The 27,875-nt window shown below is 42.4% G+C and overlaps 1 protein-coding gene across 4 annotated transcripts in view; it reads left to right on the top strand.

The window, feature by feature from the left end:
* PROM1 (prominin 1) overlaps positions 1 to 27,875 on the top strand; it is a 257,556-nt gene that overhangs the window by 57,276 nt on the left and 172,405 nt on the right. For 2 of the 4 annotated variants that reach the window (XM_087875259.1, XM_087875260.1), the window contains exons 3-5: positions 1,855 to 1,913; positions 9,032 to 9,058; positions 10,577 to 10,782. In XM_087875259.1, coding sequence (XP_087731385.1) covers positions 1,855 to 1,913; positions 9,032 to 9,058; positions 10,577 to 10,782 — 292 coding nt within the window. The remainder of the gene's footprint in view (positions 1 to 1,854; positions 1,914 to 9,031; positions 9,059 to 10,576; positions 10,783 to 27,875) is intronic. The other 2 variants (XM_060690886.2, XM_060690887.2) reach the window with 1 other exon arrangement.

The following is a 27,875-nucleotide window of genomic DNA, read 5'->3' as shown; positions in this document are numbered from 1 at the left end:
GGGGGGCTGTAAGACAAAAGGCTGCCTTCAGCGGAGCCGCTTTGGTCCAGAAAAGGGTCCGCATTCTCAGGACCTCTATCTGAAGGAGCTGTGTCGGTCAGGCAGTGCCCTGAAAGTGCTGTGGAGCTGCTGCCTCACAGGGCAGGGCAAGGCTTGTTGCTCCCTGCCAAGTAGCCCCAGTGAAGGGTGCGCATCATCGGGGTCTCTACCCCTGACAGCTCCTGAGTGGCAACTCCGCCGCCGCTCGGCAGGCCTGCCCCAGCCTGAAGGAGGCAAAGCGGCTAGCTAGAAAAGCCAAGTAGAGGTGGTAGAGTGCCCCCAGGTCCAGCAGGCAAAAGACTGCCACCGCGAGTGGGGAAAGCCAGATCCCCATCAGTACCATGGCCACTCAGACCCAGCAGAGATGGTGGGGAGGCATGCGATCCTGGCTGGGCCTGGGTGGCCTGGTGCTGATGGGGATTTGGCTTTTCCACTTGCAGTGGTCACTTTTTGCCTGCTGGGCCTGGGCGTACTTTACCACCTCTACTCGGCCTTTCTAGCTGGCCACTTCGCCTCCTTTGGGCTAGATGGGCCTGATATTCTGGGCGGCAAGGCAGCAGTCTAATGGACCTGCGTGAGCTGCTGGCAGCCTCGGTGGTGGCCGTGGCCCACAGCGGTGCCAAGGTGTGTTGGGTGCTCAAGGAGAACACGCTCCACACGTGAGCCAAATGCAAGACCCATAAGGGGGCCAAGGAGATGACCAGCAGCTCCTCCAACTGCTCTCCAACTGCAAGCAGAAACAGACAGGATGGAGTAGGTGGGCAGATGGTGTCTGGCAGCAGCTGCCCCATACCCACCCTGATCTTGTCTTGGCCCACGGTGGCAGTAGCTGGCGGCAGAGGCACAGGAGAGAGGCACACTGTCCGGTCTGCTGGCTGTGCCGGGCAGCCACCTGCCCGTTCCAGCCATGTGGGATGGAGCATGCACATGGTCTGCATCACATGCTTCCCCCCTGATTCTGCCTGCTGCCGTCGCACTTGTTTCTTTGAAGGCCAGGTGCGGAGCCCCTGCTACCGGACACCTCCCTCCCTGCATGTGAACACACACACCTGAAAGGTCGGTGATGCTTATTTTCAACCTGGTGCATCCATGCCAGGATGGGGTGGGCTGGGCCCAAACAATGCTGGTTCGCCATCTCCTGTGCGCATTCGTGCACACCGGGATGGGGTGGGCCAGGCCTGTGTGCACGTGCACCTGCCTCCTGTGCGCACGGGCTCACGCTGGGATGGTGGCCAGGCCAAAGCGACGTGGGCTGGAGTCTTAGAGTTTCCAGGGCAGCCATGCGGGCCAGATCCGACCACATCGGATGGCTGTGGGCCTTGAGTTTGACAACCCTGGTATAGGGTCTCCTCTTGAACAGGGTTTTGGACTAGAAGACTTCCAAGGCCCCTTCCAACTCTGTTATTCTGTTAAATTTTGGATATGAATGAAAAGTGAGTACTTTACAGTATTTTGAAGGTGCTAAAATCATTCCTTTTACCTTGTTCAACTCTTTGGTTTTAAGCAATTTGTCTTTTCTGTTGTACATTTTTCTTCTTTGATTCAGGACCTGATACTAATCTTAGGATGGGGAATTTTAGTAGAGTGACTACGTGGAACTTCTAAAAACTAATTTTTTTAATCCTAAAAATCCTAAAGGCCTCTGTCAATAGAACTGTTTATGGGCTAGCTGAAGCAATAAAGTGGGGCCTATCATTTCTCCATTGAATACTGGTACCCTGTGATTATTGGGTATAAATATTGTTCAAAATATATTTTTTTAATTCTCTTTTTTATTATCTCTAAAAGCTGGAAATCTTCTTGCTTTTTTTGCAGATCTTATCAAAAAGTTAGCACTACAGACATTTGGAAATAAGCCTGGTGATTATCAAAAGGTAAATTTATTGCTTTATTTACATTTTCATGTAATACATTTGAGATTTTCTTTACAAGCTAAACACTGTTATATTGTTCTGCCCCAGCTACGGACCAACAAAGAACGCAGCACACATAAAATCTATACAAAGTTTATTTTACTCAAATAACTCAGTCTTTTTCAACCAAAGTCTGTTAATAAACGTGCTTAATATCCTACAAGAATTCTAAGATAAGGTAATCACAGTCTTACTAGAGTTGGCAGAAAGCCCAGAAGCAATTTTGCAGAGAATCCAGACGCGAAGGAGAGTGAACTAAAGTTGTTCCCTACAGCTTGCTGCAATTGGCATTCCTCCTTAAATAGTCTAAGGGAGTGGCCAATTAGCCCCAAGCCTTATTCTCGAGGAGACCTCCTCCTGAGGAGCCACTCCTGTCTTTTGGCAGCTCTGCGCGCCCGTGCATTAAGAAGAGGCTCCTCCTCTTCGTCCTCTTCACTTAAAGGAGCTTCTGGAGGTTCTGAAGGCCCTGCCTGAATCCCTGCCTCTGACACCACATCTTCTCCAGCCCCCTCACTGTCCGACTCGAGCGCCAGCTGTAGAGGCTGCTGGTGCAGCACCACACCAGCCTCTTTGTTGTTGGAATCAGCTACAATCTGCACAGGCCGCTGTCAGGCCACAACATATATGAACTCTGCCACATTTCCTGATTACTTTTCCAGATTCTACAGATGAAGATCTGCCTGCTATTTCCTTTTGCTTTGTGTCCACATAATTTCCATATAATTCAATATTTTCCTAAAAGATTTATGAAATTTTTGAAATCTATAAAATGAAAACATATTTCTTTTTGCATAGATCAGTTTTGCTGATAATATATTGTTGCAAAACAATTTTAAGATAAATTGAGTTCTGTAGACGCAGTGGAAGTTTCTCATCACTAGGGCTTCTGAATGCAGTTTCTTTATACAGGCAATCCTGTATGAGTTACGAGTGTTTCCTTGGTGAACGTTCGAAGTTATACAATAAGCGCTCCCTAGTGTTTACGATTGAGTCCTGAAACTACAAATGTTGCAGCACCATGGCAGTTGTTTGCCCTTATGAATGATCGCAGAGGCGTTGCAACATTCACCCTGTCTATTCCCCTTCCCCCTGCGCGCCGGATCTTCAAAAGCACTAGGCCTGTGTATACTGTACTTATCTTGCAAAAATCTAGATATCCTTCACTTTCTTGACCTGTTTTGGTGCTTCAGGCCCTCGGTGAGTACGCAGAGAATGGACACCTAAAGTACTGCAAAATCACACATGATCAGCGCGAGATCTCATGCTATTGATCTCTGGTGGTCTCACAGTATTTTAGGCCTCTGTTCTCTGCAAATGGAAGCCTGGATGAGAACTGCAGCAAAAGGCTTTGCAAATGGGGAGAAGGCCAGAAACATTGAAGCTTTCCCTTCATTTCTAAAGCCTTTTGCCATCTTTGCAAAAAACCTTTGAAGCCCAAAATGGAGCTCCACAACTCTGTTTTGGTGTGCACAGGCCTCATCCGACACTTTGCAGCCTAAAACAGAGCTCCGAAGGGGCAGGCCGACCCACTAAAATACCTCATGCTCCCCACAATTGCTTTCCCCCCAACCCAACCTGCCGCGCCGGATCACTTACCATGCAAAGATCTAGCAAGCTGTCTCTTTTCCAGCCTCTCAGATGTGTGTGCCGCTCTGGAGCTCTGTTTTGGTATGCGCAGGCCTTGTCTGGCACTTTGCAGCCCAAAATGGAGCTCCGGAGGGGCGCGTGCAGCTGAGAGGCTGGAAAGGAGACAGCTTCCTAGATCTTCACATGGTAAGTGACCTGGTACAGCAGGTTGGGTAGTGGGGAAAGCAGTTGTGGGGAACATGAAGTATTTCAATAGGACGGGGGGTGGTCTTAATCAGGTGGCCTGTTCCATCACTAGGTGTTCCCCACCTTGAAATACCTCATGTGCACTTAACAAACTGAACATTCAATTAGCGAATGCATGGGTGAAAGGGAGAGATCATGTTCAAGGTATGAAATTCATTCCCATGAATTCTCGGGTTACAAATGGAATGGGCAGTCTCCATTACATTCGTAACTCAAGGACTACCTGTACTTGTTTCTTTCTTGTATAATCAGCTTTGGGAGAATCTGTTTACCAGCAATACTTTTCATTTGAATGAAATTAACCCTTTCTGGCACAGTATGTAGAATCATGCTGTATGTTCATTGCAGGAGTGAAATGTAAAAATGTTTGCTATCGGTTCTGTGGGTGTGGCTTGATGGGCATGGCTTGGTGGTCATGTGACCGGGTAGGCATGGCCAACTTGACGTCACTTACTGTTAGAAGCAAGAGCTGTACATTTTGAAGCACATTCTGCCTCTTCTAAAGCCCCCAACGCTTTGAGTTTCCCTCCGCCACCCAAGCGAACATCGGAGCCTTCTCTTGCCCCACTCTCCATCCCAGAGGGCTGCGCATTCCACCACCCCCGCCAATCCTCCGTACAAAGCAGTGGTGAAATCCAAAAATTCCTTCCTTTCTCTCTTTCTCTCTCTCTCTCTCTCTCTCTCTCTCTCTCTCTCTCTCTCTCTCCCTCCCTCCCTCCCTCCCTCCCTCCCTCCCTCCCTTCCTCTCCCCCACTCCCCACCCCTATTTCCCACCTCCCACATTCAGGGAATAACTGTAAGGAAATTCGGCCACATTCTTTCTGTCTCTGGAAAGATACCAAAATAAACCTTGCATTGCAAAAGGAGTGATTGTCAGGCTGTTACAGCACAGCATCATGAGGTTGCCTCGAGGGGAGCAGACGGAGCTGAATCTTTCTCACTCTCTCTCACTGCCTGACTGCAGCAGGAAATGGCAGGCAGCCCTCTCTGTCTCTCATCTCTCTCTTTCTCTCATCTTTCTCTTTGTCCCTCTTTCTTTGTCCGTCTCTCGTTTGTGTGTGTGCGTGCGTGTGTGTGTCCCTCTTGAACCATTTCCAAAAACAGGTGAGGGTTGGGCTTGTTTGGTTTTTTTTTTTTTTTGCTGATGTTGTTCTTTCTTCTTTGGGTGCTTTTTACCATATGATTTAAATCAAGAGTCATTTCAGGTTCCCAGATAAATGAAGCTCTTTCGTCCCCCTGCTGTGGCTTCCTGTCGACTGGCTGCCCCCCCCCCCCCCCGTCCATCCCCCTCACTCCTCGTCTGTCCTGAGAAGAGAAGGGCGACGGTGGCAGATGGAGACTCACTCTGTATTCCAGAGTGGAAGTGAAGCACCCCTCTACTTGCCTCTTTTTCCAGCCCTTGTTGGGAGATGCACGACTGGTAGCATTTCACCCCTAGGATGTGCTAATGTTACAGAGATGAGCTCCACAGTGCTGATAACAATCTCCTTTTGTTTGGAATGATTTTCGCTGAGAGTATTAGAGAAGGCAGTCCAATCACAGAAAGGGAAACTTGGAAGAAAAGTAGAATCCATTCAATCCAACTCGCTGCTCTGCTTGTTTACCATTTTCCATTGTGAAACACTGGTCACAGAGATGTTTTAGGAATAGACTAGGCTTCAGAGAAAGCTTATTGTTTTCAATATCTGCACAATGATTCCATTCCTGGTTCCTTGTTGCACACATCAGATTATGAAAGTTTTCTGAATGCTGTGGTGCTGCATTACTAAGTTCTCTTAAGTGTTGCCAGTATAGGTAAAGGACAGAGGAGAGAAGAGGATCTGTCATGTTTTGATGCCCATTTCTGATTTGGGCAAACTGACAAGAAACTTTAAGAATAGCTGGCCAGTTGAGGAGTGTAGAGCACTGATTCTCTGTTCCTGAGTTGCAGCAAAGCATCATGGTCCATTAATGAAATATTAATAGTCCTTGGAATATTCTCCTTTGCCTCTAGAATGAGCGAGTCAAGAGAAGAATAAAGCAGGACTATCAGATTGGGGCTACAAAAATCTAGAGAACCACAAGATGGTAGCAGAAAACTATTTTCAAAATTATTGCCACCATCTAGTAATCATCCAGGTTTTGCAGCCCTAAACTGGTAGCTCCAAAATCTTTTTAGAATTCCCGTTGAAATCAATGTATGTTATCTATTGGTAAAGGTAGTCCTTGACTTAAGATCACATTGGGGACCACAATATCCATTGCTTAGCAAAATGGTTGTTAAATGAATCATGCCCAATTTTACAACCTTTTTTGCCATCGTTGTTAAGCAGATCCCTGCAGTTGTTAAATGAATCACATAGCTGTTAAGCAACTCCAGATTCCCCCATTAGCTTTGCTTGTTGAATGCCGGCTAGAAGAGTAGCAAATGGCAATTACATGACACAGGGCACTGCAGCTGTTGAAAATACATGCCAGGTGCCAAGCACCCAAATTTGGATCACAGGTCTATGTGCTATGTCAGAAATAAGTATGAGGACTGGTTAAAAGTCACTTTTTTCAGTGCTGTTGTAACTTCAGATTTCCTACTGAAAGGTTGATTGAATTCATTTAATGCTCAGGTTAATTGAAGTGATCTCCCACCTCCTTTTTCTGGTTTGTAGTGGTCACTATTATCTCACACTAATCTCTTATGCGACTTGAACATTTTGTTCTTTTGAACAGATGGAGAATTTCTCATACCAAAGATTATGGTAACTTCAGAACCCTAAAAGTTGAACTCAACTACATTTATGAGGTTTCTGAACCAAATTATCAGGCCAAAATCCATGCTAAATCCATGGTAAATAAGCTTACCATGCAAATTAAATGCACCAGCTTGGACAATTACAAAAATAAGTTTTATTTGTGAAAATCCCAGTGATTTTCAGGCTTTTCATTTTTGACCATTTTAAGATAACCATATGATCAGCATGAAACTGGAATATATGGGAAATTGATTTTGTTTCTCCCAATGTCTCTTGATAGGCTCTTAGCTTAAAATAAGTACCAATTACTTAAACATTGTTTTTATCTATTCTATGTTATTCCTACATTATTAAAACAGTGTGCGGCTTTAGTTTGTACAAAGTATTTATTATTTTGTGCTAAATTCAGGCACATTTCTCTGTGTTTAAAAGATCTATTTTGTGGGAGGAGAGGATGAAACAAAAGGGCGGGGGGCTGCTTCTCAGTTGTCAATGCATCATGGGTAAGAAGGAATCATGGGAACTGGATGGGTCTTCCTGAATCTTCTGGATGTGGAGTTGAAAACTTTTTTTTCTCCTGCAACCTCCTGCTTCTTGATGAAGGTTTGTGAACTGGGAGACATAGTCTGATGGAGGTTGTGTGTGACCCTTTTTCTAAATTATTAGTTGTCTTCCCTGCAATAATGGAGATAACACAATTGCTTTAGAGGATTTTGAAGATGACTGAAAGACACTGCCCTTTGAATGCCATAAAAAGGACTTAGAGGTTATCAATCTACCGCACAAAGCCATAGTTTCATAGTTTCACAGATGAAATTTCTGATGTTCCACATAAATGATAACCTTGTTGTATCTCATGATTGTTCCTCACACACTTAAAAGGCGAGTCTAAATCCATTTATATGTTGAAATGTTTCATAAACTATGACTGCAATTTTTATTTCCACTTTCCCTATACTATATGTTTTTACGTATTTTTGAACACTTTTTGAAAGTCAGGCAACTGATTAGGAAGGTCAATATTTGAGACATCAGTAAGAGTTTCCTTAGTTTTCCATAGTATCAGAGATGCTTCTCTGTAAAACCTGGCATTGGTGTGGTGGCCAACTGACTTATAAATAGGGATTTATTCTGATGAGTTCTTCTCCAGGCCAATTCTGCTTACACCCAGGGATATAATTGAGTAGTGGATTGGTAAGAAGTTTTTTTGAACTTGGAACAGTTCAAAACGTTCAATGCCAAAATGGTAAAAACATTTTGACCTTCCCGGTAGTGTTTTGAGTCCAGAACAGCCTAGTCTTTCAAATGAATCCCTCTTTTGATCTTAAAACTAAACTTAAAACTGCTTTTTGTGCTTGAAACACTTACAGAGTAGTTAAAATCACAGTTTCTGTCAAAACTTCACATTCCAGTTGATCATTCTGCCTCCAATGTCGGTTTAGGCCCTCCTTGAAAAGTGTTCAGATATTTCCAACTTTGTTCTTGGGCTTGAGGAAACCAGAGTGTACTACTTTGTCTAAATCAATATCAAATATTTGTGAAGGACTTTTAATCTTGGCCCCAACATACCAGGAAAAAGAATAAAGTGCATTATATGTCAGTAAAAAAGGCACATTTTAAATAAAGGAAATTTGGAATGCCTGAATTAATACTTTGTATTGTATCTGTTTAACTGATTATCTAAATAATGACAACTAACCGTTTTTTAGAAATTATTTTTGTTAAAGAATTAGAAACTTTTTCAGGTAACCAATTTATAATTAATGGCAGGAAAGAGAAAAAGAGAAGAGAAACTAAAAGAGAAATGTTAGTCTCTGGGGTAAAGTTTAATCTATATCTGAACCTGCATAAATATCTTTTTCAAAGATGTAAAAGCAGAGACTGAATTCATTGGTTTTGACACAACTGCTGTGTTGATTCCCCTGGGAATTTAACTCCCTGTATTAGTGTTTCTCAACCTTGGCAACACTAAGATGTATGGACTCCAACTACCAGGATTCCCCAGCCAGCATATCATTGAAATTCATACATTTTAAAGGCTGAAGTTGAGAAAAATTGCCCTAGATAAAGTACATTTAGAAAAAACATTTAAACCAAATAGTGTTTTTCTATCTATTTCTATAGGATGATAAAAAAGGAATGAAATGTGATGCACTTCTGCCCCAAAACTAAAAAAATCATATAATAGTTTATATGCTTTGTTCTGTCGAAGGATTCAATTTGAAATAAAACATTACTTTTTTTAAAAAATGCAGCCTGTACTAAGAGGCAGCTAGTTCTCTTAGTGGGGCTAGGACAAATTAAATGTCAGTTAAGTGTTAAAAACCAAAGATATTTCACTTTGTCATTTGCATTCATATTTGCTTTGTAAATACTTGGTTCATTTAATCACTTAATTATTCCTTGCTATTTTTACTTGAATTGGTAGCTGCATAAATTCTGTGAGTGCTTGATTTATTGCTCACCTGTTTTCTTTTTATTCCTGCTGCTCTGTACATCATTTTCCTCTGATTTCCACAGCCCGAAAATGTTGTATTGACTCTTCAGGTAAATTTTTTTGTTATTACCTTACACACCCTTTGCTTTTAAAATACCATTACATGGTTGATTTCATTTATAAAATACTTGTCTCATTTTAAGAAAATTGTATTTAAAATATTTTTATTTATATCTCACAAAATTCCAAATCATACCCAAAAACACTGCATATTGCTCTTGTTTATGCTGGAAGCTGTTTTCTTTTGAGGAACTGGAATCTTTCATATGGGTTCACTGGAGTGTAATGACATGAAAGTGGCTTGGGAGAGTTTGTGACACTCCTTTCATGCTTTGGTTAGTCTAGGACAGGGGTCTATTCTGTTGTATTTTTGCCACTTAAATACATGCTAAGTGAATGGCAGGTTTAGTCTTATTGCAGGCCACCATTGCATCTTGTATTGTGTGCATCTTGTTTCCAACCATGATCAGGCAAAAACTTCAGAGAATTCTGCCTCTCAGTGTTTTTATTTCTCTGCTGCAGATAATAGCTGCTAACAAGTGCCATTCTCCATGGTTTATCAGTTCTCCTTTTGAAAGCTAGCAGCTGACCACACTTAGTATTGACAGATTTTAAAAAATGCTAAGCGACGCCAGATTTGCTTAATCCTTCAATTGGCGATGATAGTTCCAATTCATCCCAGACTAGTTCTGTAGGCTAGAGTGGGAAATAGGAAAAAAGCATTGCAATAAGTGAGACCAAGAAAGCCATTCATTCATTCATAGATTTCTGTAGCTACCCACTCACAAAAATGTGGCTCCAAGCAGTGTACACAATAAACACAAAAACACAATAGATCACAGGAGAATGAACCATAAATTACAACAAGATGACCGGTGGTTTGGAGTACACCAATATATAAGGGGTAATCCCATGAGCCCATAAATGATGTTACTACAGGGAATCCAGTCTCCATTCTTCAGAGCTGCTTCCCTGTTGAAGCTTGCAATGCTTAAATTTAGTATTCTGAGATCTTATGGAAGCACTTTTTGCTTTGCTTGGAATCCTTTTTCATGGATCTGAACTGTACTATGTACACCATTTATTTTATGATGGTTCTCTTGAAGTCTCAAGAAGGTTCAAATATTTCATTCCCTTATCTTTTTGGAAAAAAAGATCCAGAGTGACTTGGTCAGGTCAGAGGTAGCATAAGAGTGATCTTTTTGACCGGAATCCTTTCACCCATGCATTGGTGCTACTGAAGTTACACTTTTGGAAAATGGTGAAATTATTAGGGATTTAGCTGCCCCAATTTCAAATGTGCTTTTGAGTTGAGCAGATGGTTGCTCTCCTGCCCTGATGTATCTGTGTGCTCTGTCACAGAATTGCCAGAGGAGAGGGGCTAGTAGCACCTTCTGCCTCTCCTGTCTGGAGCTCAAGAGAGGCTTGCATCCAAAGGATGGTAGTTCCTATCAAGCCCTTCCATGGGACAATCATGTTGAGAATGCTCAACAGCTGTTGCATTCTGAATCAGCATTACCAGCCTCACTTTCAAGTTGTAACACATGCTGCTTTTCTCTAAACTGCAGGCAGTTTACTATGAAATTGGCTTCATAATCTCAGCTGCCCTGGGAATCCTATTTGTCCTGTTGCTTCCACTGATTGGCCTCTGTTTCTGCCTGTGCCGATGTTGCGACAATTGTGGTGGGGAAATGCACCAGAGACAGAAAAAGAACGCCAACTGTCAGAGAGGCTGCTTCGCTAGCCTCCTCTTGGTAGCTACATTGCTAAGCAGGTAAGCTAAACACAGTAAATTTGGGGTGACTGCCAAAGAACTAAATCTGTTTATTATTTCTGGAAGATTGATTGGATCAGAAATTATACCCATGTATTTAGAGACTTCTAATTTTTTTCATGATATCAGAAACTTTATCCTCATGATAGAGATGAAGCATTCTAAATTTTATTATTAAGTTGGATTCAATCCCCTCTGGAAAGGTGGAAATCTAAAATTGTAAGCTTTCACCTCTTGAGCTCTTCTGAAATTTATTTTGTGGTAAACAACATATATATTTATCTCCTATCCCAAGGCAATACAGAAAAGCCCCCTAAGACATCCTCAAAGAAACATCTTGATAACTTTGCTGGAGAAGACAGGCCTGCAGCAGTCTGAGCAAATGAAACTCTTGTGAAGGAAGGGTTCTGGGTTTGAATGGACCGTGGCCCGATACGCACACAAATGCACTAAAGCATGCAAAGTTGACAGAGGAGTCTTGAGAAATTACTTTAATAAAAACACATAAAAACAAAACCTACAAGAAGGCATCAAACAACCTAAAAGATTCTCCTCTCAGCAAAGTCCATTAGCTGTAATCTTCCCAAGCATGGGAGGCTCTCAGCGTTGTTTGTGAGTCTTCTCAGGAGCAAGGCAGTGACTCAGCTCTTTGTAGTGACTTCAACTCTGGAGATTCTCTTTGAGAGTCTTTGAGAGAGTCTGCATGAGAGTCTCTGTGTGGGTTGGCTGCAATCCTGCTGCTACTTATATACTGACCAACTGACCGTTGGAAAATGCGGGAAACTCAGAGCCAGGAAGCTGTGCTCTGATTGGCTCATTCAAAATGTTCAAACCAACCAATCAATTAATTGCAGCAATATGCTAAAAGGTTTTTCCTCTGACAATCCCCTTCTCTGCAATAATTGATTACAGAAATACATGTACATACAAGTCATGAACATATACATTACAATGGTATGAAAGACAACCTTACATTGTCATAGATATCTTATCCAAATTGATGTTGATCCCTAGGTAATGGCTTCGTGAGCAAGTCTGCTATTTGTTCCTTTGTCTCGCAGAAAACTGTCCTAACAAAACCTATCCTGGTCAGTTGTCTGACATGTTTGTACTTGATGTCAATGTAACTGACCTCTGTCCCACTGCATCAGCCTGCGAGATATTGGTAGCAGCTGTGTTATCCTCATGAATCTCAGTAGGATACACTGGTTCTTCCCACAGGTTTATTAGAAGATCATCAAACCATACCAGATTGTTAGATGCTTTCGATAAACACACATATTCTGCCTCAGCAGTGGAAGTTGCAATTAACTTCTGTTTACCTGAGTACCAATGGATGGGACTCCCATTCAGGAAAATGACATAACCTGAAGTACTCTTTCTGGACTTAATGTCCCCTGCCCAATCAGCATCTGCGTAGCAACACAAACTTGGCTTATCTGATATGTCTGGCTCTAATAAAAGTAAATGTTTAACAGTGTTATTTAAATACCTTAATTTTAAATAAATAAATGGAATTTTTAATTCCATTCCAGTGGTATTGAGTGGGATTCTCAGAATGCCTGGACAGAACCTTTACGGTCAGACTGATATCTGGCCTAGTCCACTTTGCAATATACAACAATGATCCTATCACTGATTTATAAAGTGTTTTTTGCTCAAAAGGTTCACTTTCAGCATACATATTCTTAAGAAAATCTGTCTGCATGGGTGTGTCACAAGGTTTGGCCTCTGTCATATTGCACCTTTCTACCAATTCTATAATCTTATCCTGTTGGGAGAGTTCATATCTCTTCTCCGTTTTTACGAATTGGACTCCTAGAAATTTATCGATCCGACCCAGAGGCTTTAGGGCAAAATTCTTGCTTAACTCCTTGGAAAACAACTTACATCTATCCTCAGACTTGCAGACATACAAAATATCATCCACGTAAACCAGGACTGTTCATTTAATATTCTGGTGATTTTTAATGAACACACATTCGTCGGTTGACGAGATTGTAAAACCCATCTGTTTTAAACTACTGGTAAGGCATTTGTACCACCTTCTGCCAGATTGTTTAAGGCCATAGAGGCTTTTGTTTAAAAGCCAAATATCATTTTCCTGGTGATCTACATCTTGAGGAGCCTTAACATATATTTTCTTATCTAACTTGGCGTGTAAGTATGCCGTTTGTACGTCAAATTGGTAACACTCTCCCCTTGTATGGCAGCTATAGTGAGTGCGGTCTTCACACTTTCAGGCCGCACTGTAGGCGAGATTATGTTAGTCAACATAATCATCAGGGAATCTTTGTGAGAAACCCTGTGCAGCCAACCTCGCCTTGTAAATAAACTTCCCATCTTTAATGGGCTTTTTCTTAAATCTTGTGCCAATTACCTTTTTGTTCGTTGGTAACTGTTGGGGTGAATACCTCTAGTTTTTTCAAACTCTGCAATTCGGTATCCATCGCAGCACGCCAATTTTGTTGTTCTTTATCAGATAGCATTAACACATCTTCATACCTTTGGGGTATAACCAAAACCTGGTCAACAGAAGTGACAAAACCTTCATACTTTTTTGGCTTCTTCCCCCTAGTGGATCGAACTGGCCTTTTAGCTGATTCTTCATCCACTCCAGTACTATCTGATGGATTATCTTCCTCACCATCACCATTCTTTTCTTTTAAAGTGGGATGCCCTTCTTTCCATGCTGTCTTCGTTTTCCACTTTAAGAGTCCCTTCAAGGGTTTGGGGGGGTGTATTGTCCTCCTCGTCTCCAAAACCAGAGGTGTCGCTATCAGTAGATAGGCCTTCAGACACTTTCTGCGTTTTTATTTTTACTACGAGGGGAATCTTGAGCCAGGATCTCATTTGCATGGATCCTGCTCCAGTTAGTGCCTTTGTAAAAAGTAGCTGACCTAGATATTACAATTCTCCCATTTGTGTCCACAAACCTAAAGGCCTTAGAACCTGTCTCATAGCCCATAAACCTCAGTTTGGCTGAGACTTTATCCCCCTTCTTTCTAAGCTCTTTTGGGACGTGGACATCAGCCATCACTCCAAATACATGAAGATGCGCCAATTTTGGCTTATGGCCATACACTATCTCATATGGGGTCTTTTGTACCACACTGGACCATACCCGGTTGAGTATATAATTTGCATATGAAACAACTTCCGCCCAATATGAAAAACTTAAGTTAACATCCTCAAGTGCGCACCTTACCATTGTCTGCAGCACGCCATTCCGTCTTTCCGAAATTCCATTCTGAAAGGCGAAGTTCGCAAGTGTACTATGCCTTTCTGTTTTAACCAATCAGAGAACTGTGCTGAATTAAATTCAGTTCCTCTGTTGGTCAAAATCTTTTGAATATTGACCTTATGCTGATTCTCCACTAGGCGGCAGAATTCCTTAAACTTAGACAATGTCTGATCCTTGGATTTGATAGGGTAAACAAATCCAGACCTACTATGGTCATCTACAATTGTCAGAAAGTAACGATTCCCACCAAAAGAGGCTTTCAAGGGACCCACCAGATCCATATGTACCAACTGGAATATGTGTTCAGAATATCTCAGGGATTTCTTGGGTGCAGGGCTTGTTTTTGACTTTGCAATCCTGCAAATAGAACAGTCCAGAAAAATATTACAATCTTTAACCCTAGTTCCATTCGAACATTCAGATACCTTTTGTACCACTGGGAAACTTACATGACTTGGAAATGTTTAGTTAAACATTTAAGGGTCCCAGGGAGGGGGACGGTCGAATTAGAACTCGGGCTGTGGGTATGGGGGATAACCCACAAGACGGAGGGTCAGGTCTGGCCGTGAAGTGCGGCGTGGGGGGTGGGGGGGTTAGAGCTCATCCAGATAGTGTTTTGAACATCAATACTGTGGGTGGGAGGGGTAGATATGGCGGGAGCAGGGGGCTATATTGTGTTAGGGGAGTGTGCACTCACTGTTTACGAGCGGTGGCGTGCTCCGGCCCCCAAGGCTCCACCCGTTCCCCAAGTTGCATAGACCCTCAGGGCCCGGGCCTTCAGCTGATGCTGTGCAATGCAAGGTCCGTAGTAAATAACCCCCCCCCTTATTTGTGATCTTATTCAGGAGGGGGGTGCGGACCTGGCAGGTATTACGGAGACCTGGTTGGGCCAGGAGGGGGGGGTTCCCCTCGTTGAAATGTGTCCACCAGGTTTCCATGCATTCCATCAGCCGAGGTCACAGGGCAGGGGCGGGGGGGTAGCGGTTATCATTAAAGAAGGTCTGAGACCGAGGGAGGCTACTGTTCCTCAGACGGCCGGCTGTGAATCCCTCCTTGTGAAATGGGGCCACGGGGTTCAGCTGGGTTTGCTGATCACGTACCTGGCTCCCTGCCATGTGGCAGCAGCCCTGCCCGAGCTACTCAACGTCATCGCTGCGGTGGCGGTTGATACCCCTAGGCTTATGTTCATGGGGGATTTCAACCTACCGCCGAGGCGAGGTGTCTGAGGTGGCTCGGGAGTTCATGGCTTCCATGACAGCTATGGACCTGACCCAGTTAATTCATGGCCCTACCCACACGGGGGGAAACATGCTGGATCTGGTTTTTGTCTCTGGACAGTGGTTGAGTGATCTTGAGATAGGGGATATAGTTACTGAGCCCTTGTCATGGTCTGATCACTCTCTCCTTCGTCTCGATCTTTGAACTGCTGCACCCCGCCGCAGGGGGGCGGAGTCGGTAAGATGGTTCCGCCCCAGGCACCTGATGGAACCTGATAGGTTCCAGATGGAGCTTGGGCCATTTCCTGAGGCTTTGGCACACGCCTCGACTGGAGACCTAGTGGCCGCCTGGGATAGGGCGGCCGCTGGAGCTCTGGACCGGGTTGTGCCTTTGCGGCCTCTGACCCGGCGCCGATCTCATTTGGCTCCTTGGTTCACCAAGGAGCTGAGGGAGTTGAAGCGCCGGAAAAGACGCCTAGAGAGTAGTTGGAGGGCCAGTCTTTCTGAATCGGATCGGACACTGGTAAGATCTCATATTAGGAATTACCTAGTGGCGATAAAAGCAGCGAAATGTAGCTATTTTGCTGCTCTTATTGCATCATCAGATAATCACCCGGCCGCCCTGTTTAGGGTGACCTGCTCCCTGCTCCACCAGGAAGCGCGGGAGGACCCCTTGGAGGGTAGAGCCAAGGATTTTGTTCAGTATCTGTATGACAAAATCACTCAGATTCGGGAAGATTTGGACTCCAACTGGGTAGTCTCAGGGGGAGGGACTGGGGATGAATTGAGAATGTGATCTGGGATGAGTTTGATCCTGTGACTCCTGAGGACGTGGACAGGATTCTGGGCAGACTGAACGCGACCACTTGTTTATTGGACTCGTGTCCCTCCTGGTTAGTGCTGGCTTCCCGGGAGGTGACACGAGACTGGCTCCAAGGGATTATAAATGCTTCGTTGGGTGAGGGTGACTTTCCTGCCGCCTTGAAAGAGGCGGTGGTGAGGCCTCTCCTCAAGAAGCCTTCCCTGGACCCGGCAATGTTGGTTAATTATCGTCCGGTCTCCAACCTTCGCTTTGTGGCGAAGGTTGTTGAGAGAGTGGTTGCGCAACAGCTCCCCCAGCACCTGGATGAAATGACGTATCTGGATCCGTTCCAGTCGGGCTTCATGCCCGGGTACAGCACAGAAACGGCATTGCTCGTGTTGATAAATGATCTCTGGAGGGCTCGGGACAGGGGGTGCTCCTCTGTCCTGGTCCTGTTAGACCTCTCAGCGGCTTTTGATACCATCGACCATGGTATCATGCTGCACCGGTTGGAAGAGTTAGAGGTGGGAGGCACTGTGTTGCAGTAGTTCTCCTCCTTCCTCTCTGACCGGTCGCAGTCTGTGTTGACAGGGGGGCAGAGGTCGACCCCGAGACCCTTCATGTGGGGTGCCGCAAGGGTCGGTCCTCTCACCCCTCCTGTTCAACATTTATGTGAAGCTGCTGGGCGAGATCATCCGTGATTTCGGGGTGAAGTACCACCAGTACGCTGATGACACCCAGCTGTACATCTCCACCCCGGATCACCCCAATGATGCCCTTGAAGTGATGTCCCTGTGCCTGGAGGCCGTGCGGATCTGGATGGGGAGGAATAGGCTCAGGCTCAACCCGTCCAAGACCAAGTGGCTGTGGTTTCCGATGTCCCGATGTAGTCAGTTGATGCCATCACTGACTATTGGGGGCGAATCATTGGCCCCCACGGAGAGGGCTCGCAACTTGGGCGTCCTCCTGGATTCACGGCTGTCTTTAGAAGAGCATTTGACGGCCGTGACTGGGAGGATTTTTCATCAGGTTCGCCTGATTCGCCAGTTGCGTCCCTTTCTGGATCGGGACTCCTTACGCACGGTCATTCATGCCCTCGTCACTTCCCGCCTGGACTATTGTAACGCTCTCTACATGGGGCTCCCCTTGAGGTGCACCTGGAGGCTCCAACTGGTGCAGAGTGCGGCCGCGCGGGTGGTAATGGGAGCGACATGTAACACCTCTCCTGCGCGAGCTGCACTGGCTCCTGGTGGTCTTCCGGGTGCGCTTCAAGGTTTTGGTTACCACCTTTAGAGCGTTCCATGGTTTAGGACCTGGTTACCTACGGGACCACCTACTACCACCAATAGCCTCCCACTGGCTGGTATGCTCTCATAGAGAGGGGCTCCTCTGGGTGCCCTCAGCCAAACAATGTCGACTGGCGGCCCCTAGGGGGAGAGCCTTCTCTGTGGGGGCACCTACTGTCTGGAATGAGCTCCCCCCGGAGATACGGAGGATCCCGGATCTGCGCACCTTCCGCCGCGCTTTGAAGACCTTTTTATTCCACCAGGCAGGCCTGGTCTAATCTTTTTCCCTCTTTTCTTTTTAAACATGCAAATTTTAATCTGTTTTTAAACGACTGGGTGTTTTAATTTGTCTGGGCCAAATTGTTTAATTCGATTTTATCCTGTTTTTTAAATTTTGTATTTATGTATTTTACTGTTTGGCTGTTCACCGCCCTGAGTCCTTCGGGAGTAGGGCGGTATACAAATTTGATAAATAAATAAATAAATAAATGACCCAATCTGCGATATATGAGATGAGCACATTCATCATGTAATGGCTTGCCAATGGAGATTGTGTTGGTGTTCTCAGGCTCACTCTTTCCTGTTTTAGGTTAAAACTTACAGACTTCTTACTGCTTAAAACATTTTTACAATTACCTTTAAAATTCCCCTTCTCTTGTGTACCTTCAAAGTCATCATCTGAATCAAATTGGGATTCATCATCATCACTATCAAAAGTGGTAACCTGGTTTGTAACATCAGATTCCTCAGCCTTTGAAATAGGAGAGTAATAAGGTAAACCGCTGATTTTCAAAACTTCCCCAACCACATGCTTATTTTTGGTAACCACAGCAGTACCCTCTGTGAACAATATCTTAGAGTTCTCACTTATCTTCACAGTGGTGAGTAGATTATGATCAATGTCAGGTACATATAAAACATCATCAACTTCCCCAAGCCCAGGAATAAAAACCTTACCAATGCCGATAACTCTCACCCTCTTACCATTTGCAACCTTAACCATGGATTTATATCCCCTCAATTCATTAAAGGGGCTTCTATTATTCACAATATGTTTGCTAGCGCCACTATCCAGCAACCATAGTTTTGCACGTTGTTTCCTTGAGAGATCTGATTCAGATGTCTCAATTACAGTAACAGGGTTACTAACAAAACCAAATTTGTCCTTCTTATCATCCTTCTTCAGCCATCTACCCCTTCTCTGACTGGAAGGGTTACCTTGTGGCTTCCCATGTGGGGTAGGTGATCTTTTTCTATACCGACCACCAGAGGGCGCCCTTTGGCGTGCTCTAGCATTATGTGGGCAATCCCTTTTGTAATGACCCTTAGACCCACAATTAAAACATTCTCCAACAGTATAAATCCTGTCGGGGCTTTTTGACCTTTTCATTTGCCTATCCTTCCCATGGAAGGTTGCCCTATCTTTTCTCAAGTTGTCTTCAGCAATTAATTTACCAGACAGAACTTCCAGGGACATATTTTCAGTACTAATATTGTCCAATTGGGACACAAAATTATCCCAACTAGGATCTAGGGAGTTAATTATGATACTAATCAAAATTTGTTCATCTACATGCTGTCCCCTTAAGGTTAATTCCTCCCGCATTTTATTAAGTTCACAAAGGTGTTCATTCATGTCAATACCTGGTTTCAATTTCGCAGAATGAAATTCCCTGGAAATTCTGCTTGTTGCATTTGAATTCTTGCAACAAAACAGTTTAAACAATTTTTGCCAAACCTCACATATAGTTAAACCATGTGGAATACTGGGATACAAAGCAGGGTCAATGGCTGATAGCAAAACACAAAACGCTTTGTGATGCAAAAGATCAGTTTCCATAGTCCAGGGTTTAGGGGGAGGATCAAGCAATAACGATAACACATCTTCCCTCATTAGAATAACCTGCACATTTTTAGACCATTCCTCTAAATTCTTTCCACTAATGTGTAAGGTTTTAAAACCCGATGGCAAAATATTTGCATTTGAAAGTGTAGGATTAGCAAAATGATGCCTCCCATGATGCCGCAAATTTTTAAACTGACAATAGGGCATGGTGATCACGGCAGTTGGCCTAAAAACTGCCGTTTGGTCACTCGGTGGTGGCCCCCCTTCAATGGAGGGGGTCAAATTCTCAGGCTGTATGTACTCAGGAGTCATCTGTGCCTGTCGTGCAGAATGCAAAGACCTCCTTGGCTGCCCCCCCGCAGAAAATCTTGAGCGTTTCTCCTGGAACATCAACTTCAGTTGGCATAGTCCCGGGAGTAGCTCCAAAAACTGGGGGGGACCATGGGAGTGCCCGCCCCATTTGCAACAGATGAAGGACGGGTCGTAGACATCGAGGGAGTATTAATACGAGTTGCAGTTTCACGTTGGGCAAGGAATAACTGAAAATCAGTTCCAAAAAGCGCAGTTAATGTCTCAATTGCACTCGTAACTTCGGATTCAGGAGGTGAATTCCTTACATTCAAGGCTGTGCCCGCCATCACCATATTGGTCATCTGGGTAGTAACCCGCCCAGGCAACGTTGGTGGCATTTCAGATGCAACCGGAACTGACAATGCTGCAGTTGAGGGAGGGGTAAAACTTTCAGCCGGCTGATCTAAAACAGTTTGGGCAGTAGATGGCGCCATAACATTTGGCGGGAAAATTAAAACAGGCAGTCCTTTGTTTCCTGCCTTAGGTTTACAGCCAGCGAGGGGGGTTAGGGGGGAAGGTTGAAAATCTCTTACTGGCCTGGTGTTTCCAGTCCTTTCTCGAGCTGCTGCTGGCGTAATTGTGGCTTGCATTAAAACGCTGAAATCAGCAGCTGGATTCTGAGATGTCATGGGAAGACCGAGGGTTCGAAGTATTATGGACCTCATTTCATCTTCTCCCACCGGTCTTACACTCGTTGCCATAGGGGATACCCGTCCACCTACTGCTCCTCCAAGCGGGGGAAAAGGTTGACTCAGCCTTCCATCCTTTCTAAGGTAGGTAAATTGAGGACCCAGTTTGTGGGGGCAATAAGATGACTTTGTATAAATATACAAAAGTATGAAGGCTATTACTTAACGCATTGTAAGCCGCTCTTAAGTCTCCGGAGAAGGGCGGCATATAAATCAAATCAAAATATAAATCAAAATCAAAATTAAAAAATTCACCTTCTGCAATGTGCATCTCGAGAGCTGGGGCGTCTGTTTCAAAACTCACAGCCTCTTCGCTCTCCTGCCTGACCGTTGCTTGAAGTCCTCCAGCTGAAGTCATCCTGGCTTGTTCTTCCATCAATCAGCCTTGGAGTTACTTACTCTTGGTAAAGGCCCGGGTCTCGACTTTATCCTGTCGCGTTGGTTTAATGGTGGGCATGCTAGTGCATTGTGCTACGAATCAGGTCCATTGAACATCCTCTCGCTACCAATTGTGAAGGAAGGGTTCTGGGTTCGAATGGACCGTGGCCCGATACGCACACAAATACACTAATATACTTGGCTGCTGCTGCACACTGCTGGCTCATATTTAAGTGATTGTCCACTAGGACTGCAAGATCCCTCTCATAGTACTGCTATTGAGCCAGGTTTCACCTAATCTGTACCTTACATTTGATTTCTCTTGCCCAAGTGTAAAACCTTACTTTTCCCTACATTGAATTTCATTTTGTTAGATAGAGCCCAATGTTCAAGTCTGTTGTGATCCTAACTCTATCTTCTGGGGTGTTGGCTATTCCTTCCAGTTTAGTGTTGTTTGCAAATTTGATGAGTTTCCTTTCTATTCCCTCATCTAAATCATTTATGAAGATATTGAAGAGGATTGGGTATAAAACGGAATTGAGTACCAGTTAGAGATCCATCTGGTGATGATGCTATCTATCTCACTTTTTTTTTTTGCTTACCAAGAAGTAGTTTGTGGTCTGCTTTGTCAAATACCTCACTGAGGCATACTATGTCCATTTTCTTGGTCTACTAATTTAGTCACTTTGTCAAAGAACGAAATATGACTTCAGTGTCAGGCTGATTGGTCTGTATAAGATAAATAATTCTCATTATTGTCCCTGGAAACATGATGATATTCATAGATCTCCTTAAGAGTCCAAAGTACTGAAGACTGTACTTTCTGGCTTTTGCCTTTGTGTTGACCTTAACAACATTTAGTGGAAGAGATGAAGATATATACAGATATTAGTACAGTTCCCAGTCTCCTCCCCAATTGTAGCCCTCTGATTTGTGTGAAAGATGCACAACAGTAGAAGTAGGTAGACATGTCTGTAGTATGTTAGCGAGGACGCTTCTTTGCAAATCTTCTATGGAAAGACATGGTTGATTTAGCTGTGACTTTTGCAAGATAAAAGATATTCATATATCCCAGGAATTTTAATCTGTAGAATCCTTGAAAATTGAGCACAATGATCACCAATCAGTCTAAACAGATGGATATTTAAATAATGGGCCTCTTATGGTACAAATTGCTGAATGGACTGCCAAGAATTGTCCATGTTAAAATCATCAAACCATTAAGAAATGATGTTGTTGTTTAGATTTGTATCTTGACTTTTGCTCCAAAGCTTAAGGCAGCTCACATAAGGATTTCTTTTTATTTTATTCCAGAAAACAGCAACCTACTGAGGTAGGCTGGACCAATAGAGACTTGTCCAGGGAGCTTCTGTGGCTGACCTGCATCAACTTGGTTCTCTAGGAAAGCAAGACTTTCGACTCCATATGTAGCAAAAAGAATATTTTTACTAAAAGCCAAGTGGTTACAGTAAATCAAAGCCAGAACTGTGGTTTTGTGCGTGACAGCTTCCCAATTAAATTTCCCTTTTTCATTTCACCCCGTTATCTTCTGATTGTCCAGTTACATTTGAAGAAGTTGTTTTGTAACTGCCCCTGCAAAGGTGGGCTAGATAGTTGCATTTCCCAAGCCTGTGACCTTGTGACGGTGAACTACTCTCTTGGGACAGCATAATGCTTAGTTTTGGTTTCCCCTTTTCCCCAGCTCTCTCCCCGCATAGTTCATAGGCAGGCTGGCATCTAGTAAAGTAAGGATAGAGCAAAGGATGGCAGTTCTGACAGGATAGAGGAAAACTGAGATCTCTCTCACACTAATCTTAATCTTTTCAGTACTCAAATGTTGCTCTGGAAACAATTTAGAAGACTGAATTTGTTCCTTTGTATTTGAATCAAAAGACTAAAGAACTAGTGGTTGGGATAGGCTCTCCTCAATTTAGATATGATTGTTGTGTAAATCTTTAATTTTTGCAAGCTGCTGAAAGCAACTATACTAAAATCATAGAATCATAGGGCTACAAGGGACCTTGGAGGTCTTCTAGTCTAATCCCTGACAAGAACTTTCTGTATCCTGACAAAGGACTGTCCAATCTTTTTTTGAAGACCACTCCTGATGGAGCTCCCACAACACCAGGACATAAGCTGTTCCATTGATAAATTGTTCTTACTGTCAGGAAATTTCTCTGTAGTTTCATATTGGATTTCTCTTGACTGAGCTTCCATCCATTGCTTCCTGTTCTGTCCTTGGATGTTTTGGGGAATACATCGACCCCCTCCGCCCTGTGATAGCCCCTAAAGTACAAATAAAGGAGAATGTTTGTAGCTCAGGGTTGAAATGGTCCTTGATGTCTCTGAGCTTGCTTGTTTTCTTGCAGACCTTTCATTACCTAAACTAGGTCACATCATCAGTGCTAGTAAAGAGTGCAGTTTGCTGTCAATTTATATTCTATTGGCTTTCCTGTTGGTGTTGGTGGTGGTTGGGGGTGGTCTTAGAGATTCTTTGGTTGGACTGTTAGCTGTTGACTTCATTGGCAGTTTCTTGCCTGGGGTATTGTTTACTTGATTGCTGATCTGATGTTATCCTTGGAGTTAATCTATGCTGATCTGGGTGCTGATTGCTGGTGGAGATTTGTTTGGGTGTTTTTGTTCTTTTTTGGGCTGGATGCTAGTTCATTTTGCATAGTCCAGGGGTCTCAAACTTTTTAAACGGGACCAATTCATGGTCCCTCAGACTGTTGCGGGGGGGGGGGGGACTATAGTTTGAAAAAACATGAACGAATTCCTATGCACACTGCACATATCTTATTTGTAGTGGAAAAAACATGAAATAATAATACAATATTTAAAATGAACAATTTTAACTAACATAAACTTATTAGTATTTCAATGGGAAGTGTGGGCCTGCTTGTAAGGATTGCTTCTCCTCCCAACTTAAGAAAGTAAAAACTCTTGAAATGTAATATTTCAAAAGGACCCTTTTATTAAACAGAAGTGACAGCAATGGATTCAAAGCAAGGTCTGAATACCCTTAGGCAAGACAAGTAGGATTAAAGCAGTAGAGACCCCTCCCTTAAGCCAGAATGCAGATTTTAGCCAATATACAAGTATGAAGATGTTTTCTTTACCAGCTGCCCTGAGAACCGGATAAATATGTATTCACATCGTTTCTCCTTTATCCTTTAAAGTGAAACAGCCCACATGGCTGTCATAAACATTCCTCAACGTTAAGGGGATCTCGGCTCTTTGGCACCAGGATATAGGTTGTAAAATATTTGTTGACAAAGGCAATGCTAGTAAATCGAATCCAAGTCTCCCCCTTCTCCCAATTGAATGGCAGTATCACTTTTAGGCATCTGACACTGCTTTTGGCTGATGAGATAGTCAATGTCTGGTTCAATAAAGGAATAAGGGGGGGCGGTTGGAGAGGAGGGAGAAGGGAGGATTGCAACAACAATAATAACACCAATCAATCCTTCAAACAGCTGTCAGCAACCTCTCCCGAGGAGATTCCCCCAGCTGCCTTTACGCCCAGTGGTGGGCTGCAAATTTTTTAACAACCGGTTCTCTGCCCTAATGATTGGCTGGTTGGACGTGGCTGGTTGGGCATGGCCAACTCGATGTCACTTACGTCGAGGAGTGCTTTGCCTCACCCACCCTCTCATGACTGTGGGGATGCTGCAATGGTCATAAGTGTGAAAAATGATCTCATCCAATTCTGTCATTTCCAAATAAAAACTCTATAACTTTGCATCTTTTTCATATCTCGATCGTATTTGCAATTGTGTGTACCACTTCATATCAATCCCTTGTTCTTCTAATTCTTGTTTCGTTTTCAATTCCCCCTTTTCTGATGAAATATCTTTATATCTAATAATATTTCCCATGTTAATAATATTTGGATGTACTAATGCTTCCATTGTTGAAAGCCATATTGGTATTTTCAAATAACGTTTTTCTCTAACTTTCTCTCATACTGATAATAAAGCATTTCTTACATAATGTCTTTGAAAATAACTATGTATCTTATTCTTCCCATACATAAAAAAGCATGCCAACCCAGTTGCAGATCATGACCCTTCAATGTCAATAACCTTGTGTTTTTTAATTCAAACCATTCTTTCATCCATGATAATGTTGCTGCCTGATAATATAATTCCCAATTTGGTAGTCTAAACCTTCCTCTGAGTCTTGCATCTTGTAACATTTTTATGTTAATTCTCACTTTTTTCCCTTGCCATATAAATTTCATTATTTTATTAAGATTTTCAAAATACGTTTTTCCTATTTTTATCGATATCATTTGAAATAAAAACAATCTTGGTAATACATTAATCTTAATTGTTGCTATTCTTCTCATTAATGATAATTGTAGATTCTTCTATCTCTCCAAATCTGTCTCAATCTGTTTTTCAATTTATAGTAATTATCCTCCTTAATCATAATACACCTTGCTGTTAACTGAATTCCTAAGTATCTTAATTTTTTAGTAATCTGAATATCCAATTTCTCCATTAACTCCTTTTTCTGTTTCTCTGTGATATTTTTCACCAATATTTTTGTTTTTTCTTTATTGATTTTCAACCCTGCCACTTCTCCATATTCTTCTATTTGTTCTATTAATTTTGGCCCAACTGCTTGTGGCTCTTCTAAAATAAAGACTAAATCATCTGTAAATTCCTGTAGTTTATATTCTTTTTTAATTCTAATACCTTTTATCTCTTCATTTTGTCTTATATTTCTATTTTTCTATATTTCTAATACCGCTAATGTCAACACAAATAATAATGGCGATAGAGGACAACCCTGTCTTGTGCCTTTCATAATATTAACCTTCTCTGTCATATCTCTGTCATATCAAAATCTGTGATATTTACCATCACTTTTGCTGGTTGTTTATAATAAATTGTTTTAATCATATTGATAAATCTTCCCCCAAAATCCATAGTCTGTAGTTGTTTTATCATAAATTGCCAATTCACGTTGTCAAACGCCTTCTGTGCCTCAAGAAACATCAACACCATTTGTTTTTCTGGATGTGCTTCATAATATTCCAAAGTATTCAGAATTATTCTCATATTGTCTCTAATCTGTTTCTTAGGTAGGAAACCATTTTGGCCCATGTGTATAAATTCATTTAACAATCTCTTTAATATATCAGCCATTATTGATGCAAATATCTTATAATCCGCATTTAACAGGGAAATCGGTCAATAGTTCTTTATTTGTTGCAGGTCTGTATCTTCTTTTGGTATAAGAGTAATATATGCCTCCATCCACGAGTTTGGTATCTTTTCTTCTATCAAGAATTCATTAAATACTTCCAGCATTGTGTTGCTTATTACATCTTGTAATGTTTTATATTGCTTTGCTGGCAATCTGTCTGGGCCTGGCGCTTTGCCATTCTTTTGTTTTTTAATCCCCTCTGTTGGTTCAATCATCGTTATTCTTTCCTCTAATGCCTTTTTATAATCTTCTGGTATTTTGGGTAATTCAGATTTTTCTAGGTATTGTTTTATCCTTTCTTCTGATATTGTCTCTTGTTTATAGAATTTCTCGTAATAATTCTGTACTGTTTTCTTCTGTTCTTTATTTCGATAGCATACAGTTCCTTCCTCATCCGTTAGTTGATTGATTAACTTTTTTTCTCTCTCCTTTTTCATTTAGTATGCCAACCATCTTCCTGGCTTGTTTGAATTTTCTTTCTTTTTTTTTTTATTGCAAAAGTTTTACAATTACATTTTCTCCCCTTTCCCCCCCCCCACCACCCACCCCAAACTTCCAAACCTCCCTAACCCTCCCTAACCCTCCCCTCCCCCCAGACTTCCACACAATATACTCATATCTGATACAAAACCCCCCTTAGTATAAAACTTGTATAAAACTTGAACCCCTCCCTCCCCCTTATAATTTCTCTTTTTATCTTCATTACATTAAAAAATTTCTAATACATTATTTTCAAGTAAAAGCTATTTGATATTTCCTAGTTTGATATTTGTTCTGAACATATTCTATCCACTTTTTCCATTCCCATTCATAAGTCTCTTGTGAACAATCTTTTAAGTATGCTGAAATCTTCGCCATCTCTGCAAAACTGGCCATCTTCAAAGTCCATTCCTCAATAGTGGGCAAGGCTTCATTCTTCCAGTATTTACCTATCAACAATCTTGCTGCTGTTATCATATACAATATCAATTTTGTTTCACCCAATGTAAAACCCTTAACTATACCCAATAAAAACAATTGTGGAGAGAATTGAATTTTTTTCTTCAAAACATTCTGCATGACCCACCAAATTTTTATCCAAAAAGCCTTAACTTTCCTACAGGTCCACCAAACATGATAATATGTAGCATCCAAACATTCACATCTCCAACATTTTGGCTGAACATTAGGGTACATACATGATAACTTTTTGGGGTCTAAGTGCCATCTATAAAACATTTTATAGAAATTTTCCCTCAAATTCTGCGACTGTGTAAATTTAACGTTCTGAACCCAATTTTTTTCCCATGTTTCCAACATCACTGGTTCTTCAAAATTTTGAGCCCACTTAATCATACAATCTTTAACTAGTTCGGTTTCTGAATCCCTTTCTAACAAAACATTATAAAGCCTTTTAATATGCATTGGACCTTTCTCTTTTATGTATCTAACCAATTCTTCCTCGTGCAACATAATACCAGTTTTTTGGTCCTCTTTCCATCTCAATTGCAATTGGTTATATTGTAGCCAGGTTATATTAATCCCTTCAGCCAACAGTGTCTGTAGTGTCTTCAGCTGCCATCTGCCCGCATCTGTAAAAAGAACCTCTTTATATAACCCCCCCCCGAGTGACATTATATTTGTATTCCACAAAGTATGACCAAGATCCAGCCATAGCGGTATTTTATAATCCCATTTGAATTGGTGCTTCTTCCAAACTCTCATCAAAGAGTCTCTAAGTATATGACTTTTAAATACTTTGTCGACTTTGTTATCATAAAATAAGTAGGCATGCCATCCAAATTCAAGATCAAAACTTTCTACATTCAATATTCCAGTCTTTTTCCTTCCAAACCAATCACTTGTTAGAGTCAAAGCTGCTGCATCATAATATAGCTGTAGGTTTGGTAGTTTAAGACCTCCCCTTTCTGGAACATCTTGCATAATTTTCAATTTCACTCTCGGCTTTTTCTCGTTCCAGACAAACTTATTCACTCCAGCTTGCCACACTTTCAATTGTTTATCACTTTTAAGCACCGGAATCATTTGAAACAAAAAAAGAAATCTTGGCAAAATGTTCATCT

The sequence above is a fragment of the Pantherophis guttatus genome, chromosome 8 (assembly GCF_059756535.1).
Source record: "Pantherophis guttatus breed Tessera chromosome 8, ASM5975653v1, whole genome shotgun sequence".
Lineage (NCBI taxonomy): Eukaryota > Metazoa > Chordata > Lepidosauria > Squamata > Colubridae > Pantherophis > Pantherophis guttatus.
The sequence above is the reverse complement of the archived record's forward strand: the minus strand, read 5'-3'. Positions and strand labels throughout refer to the sequence as shown.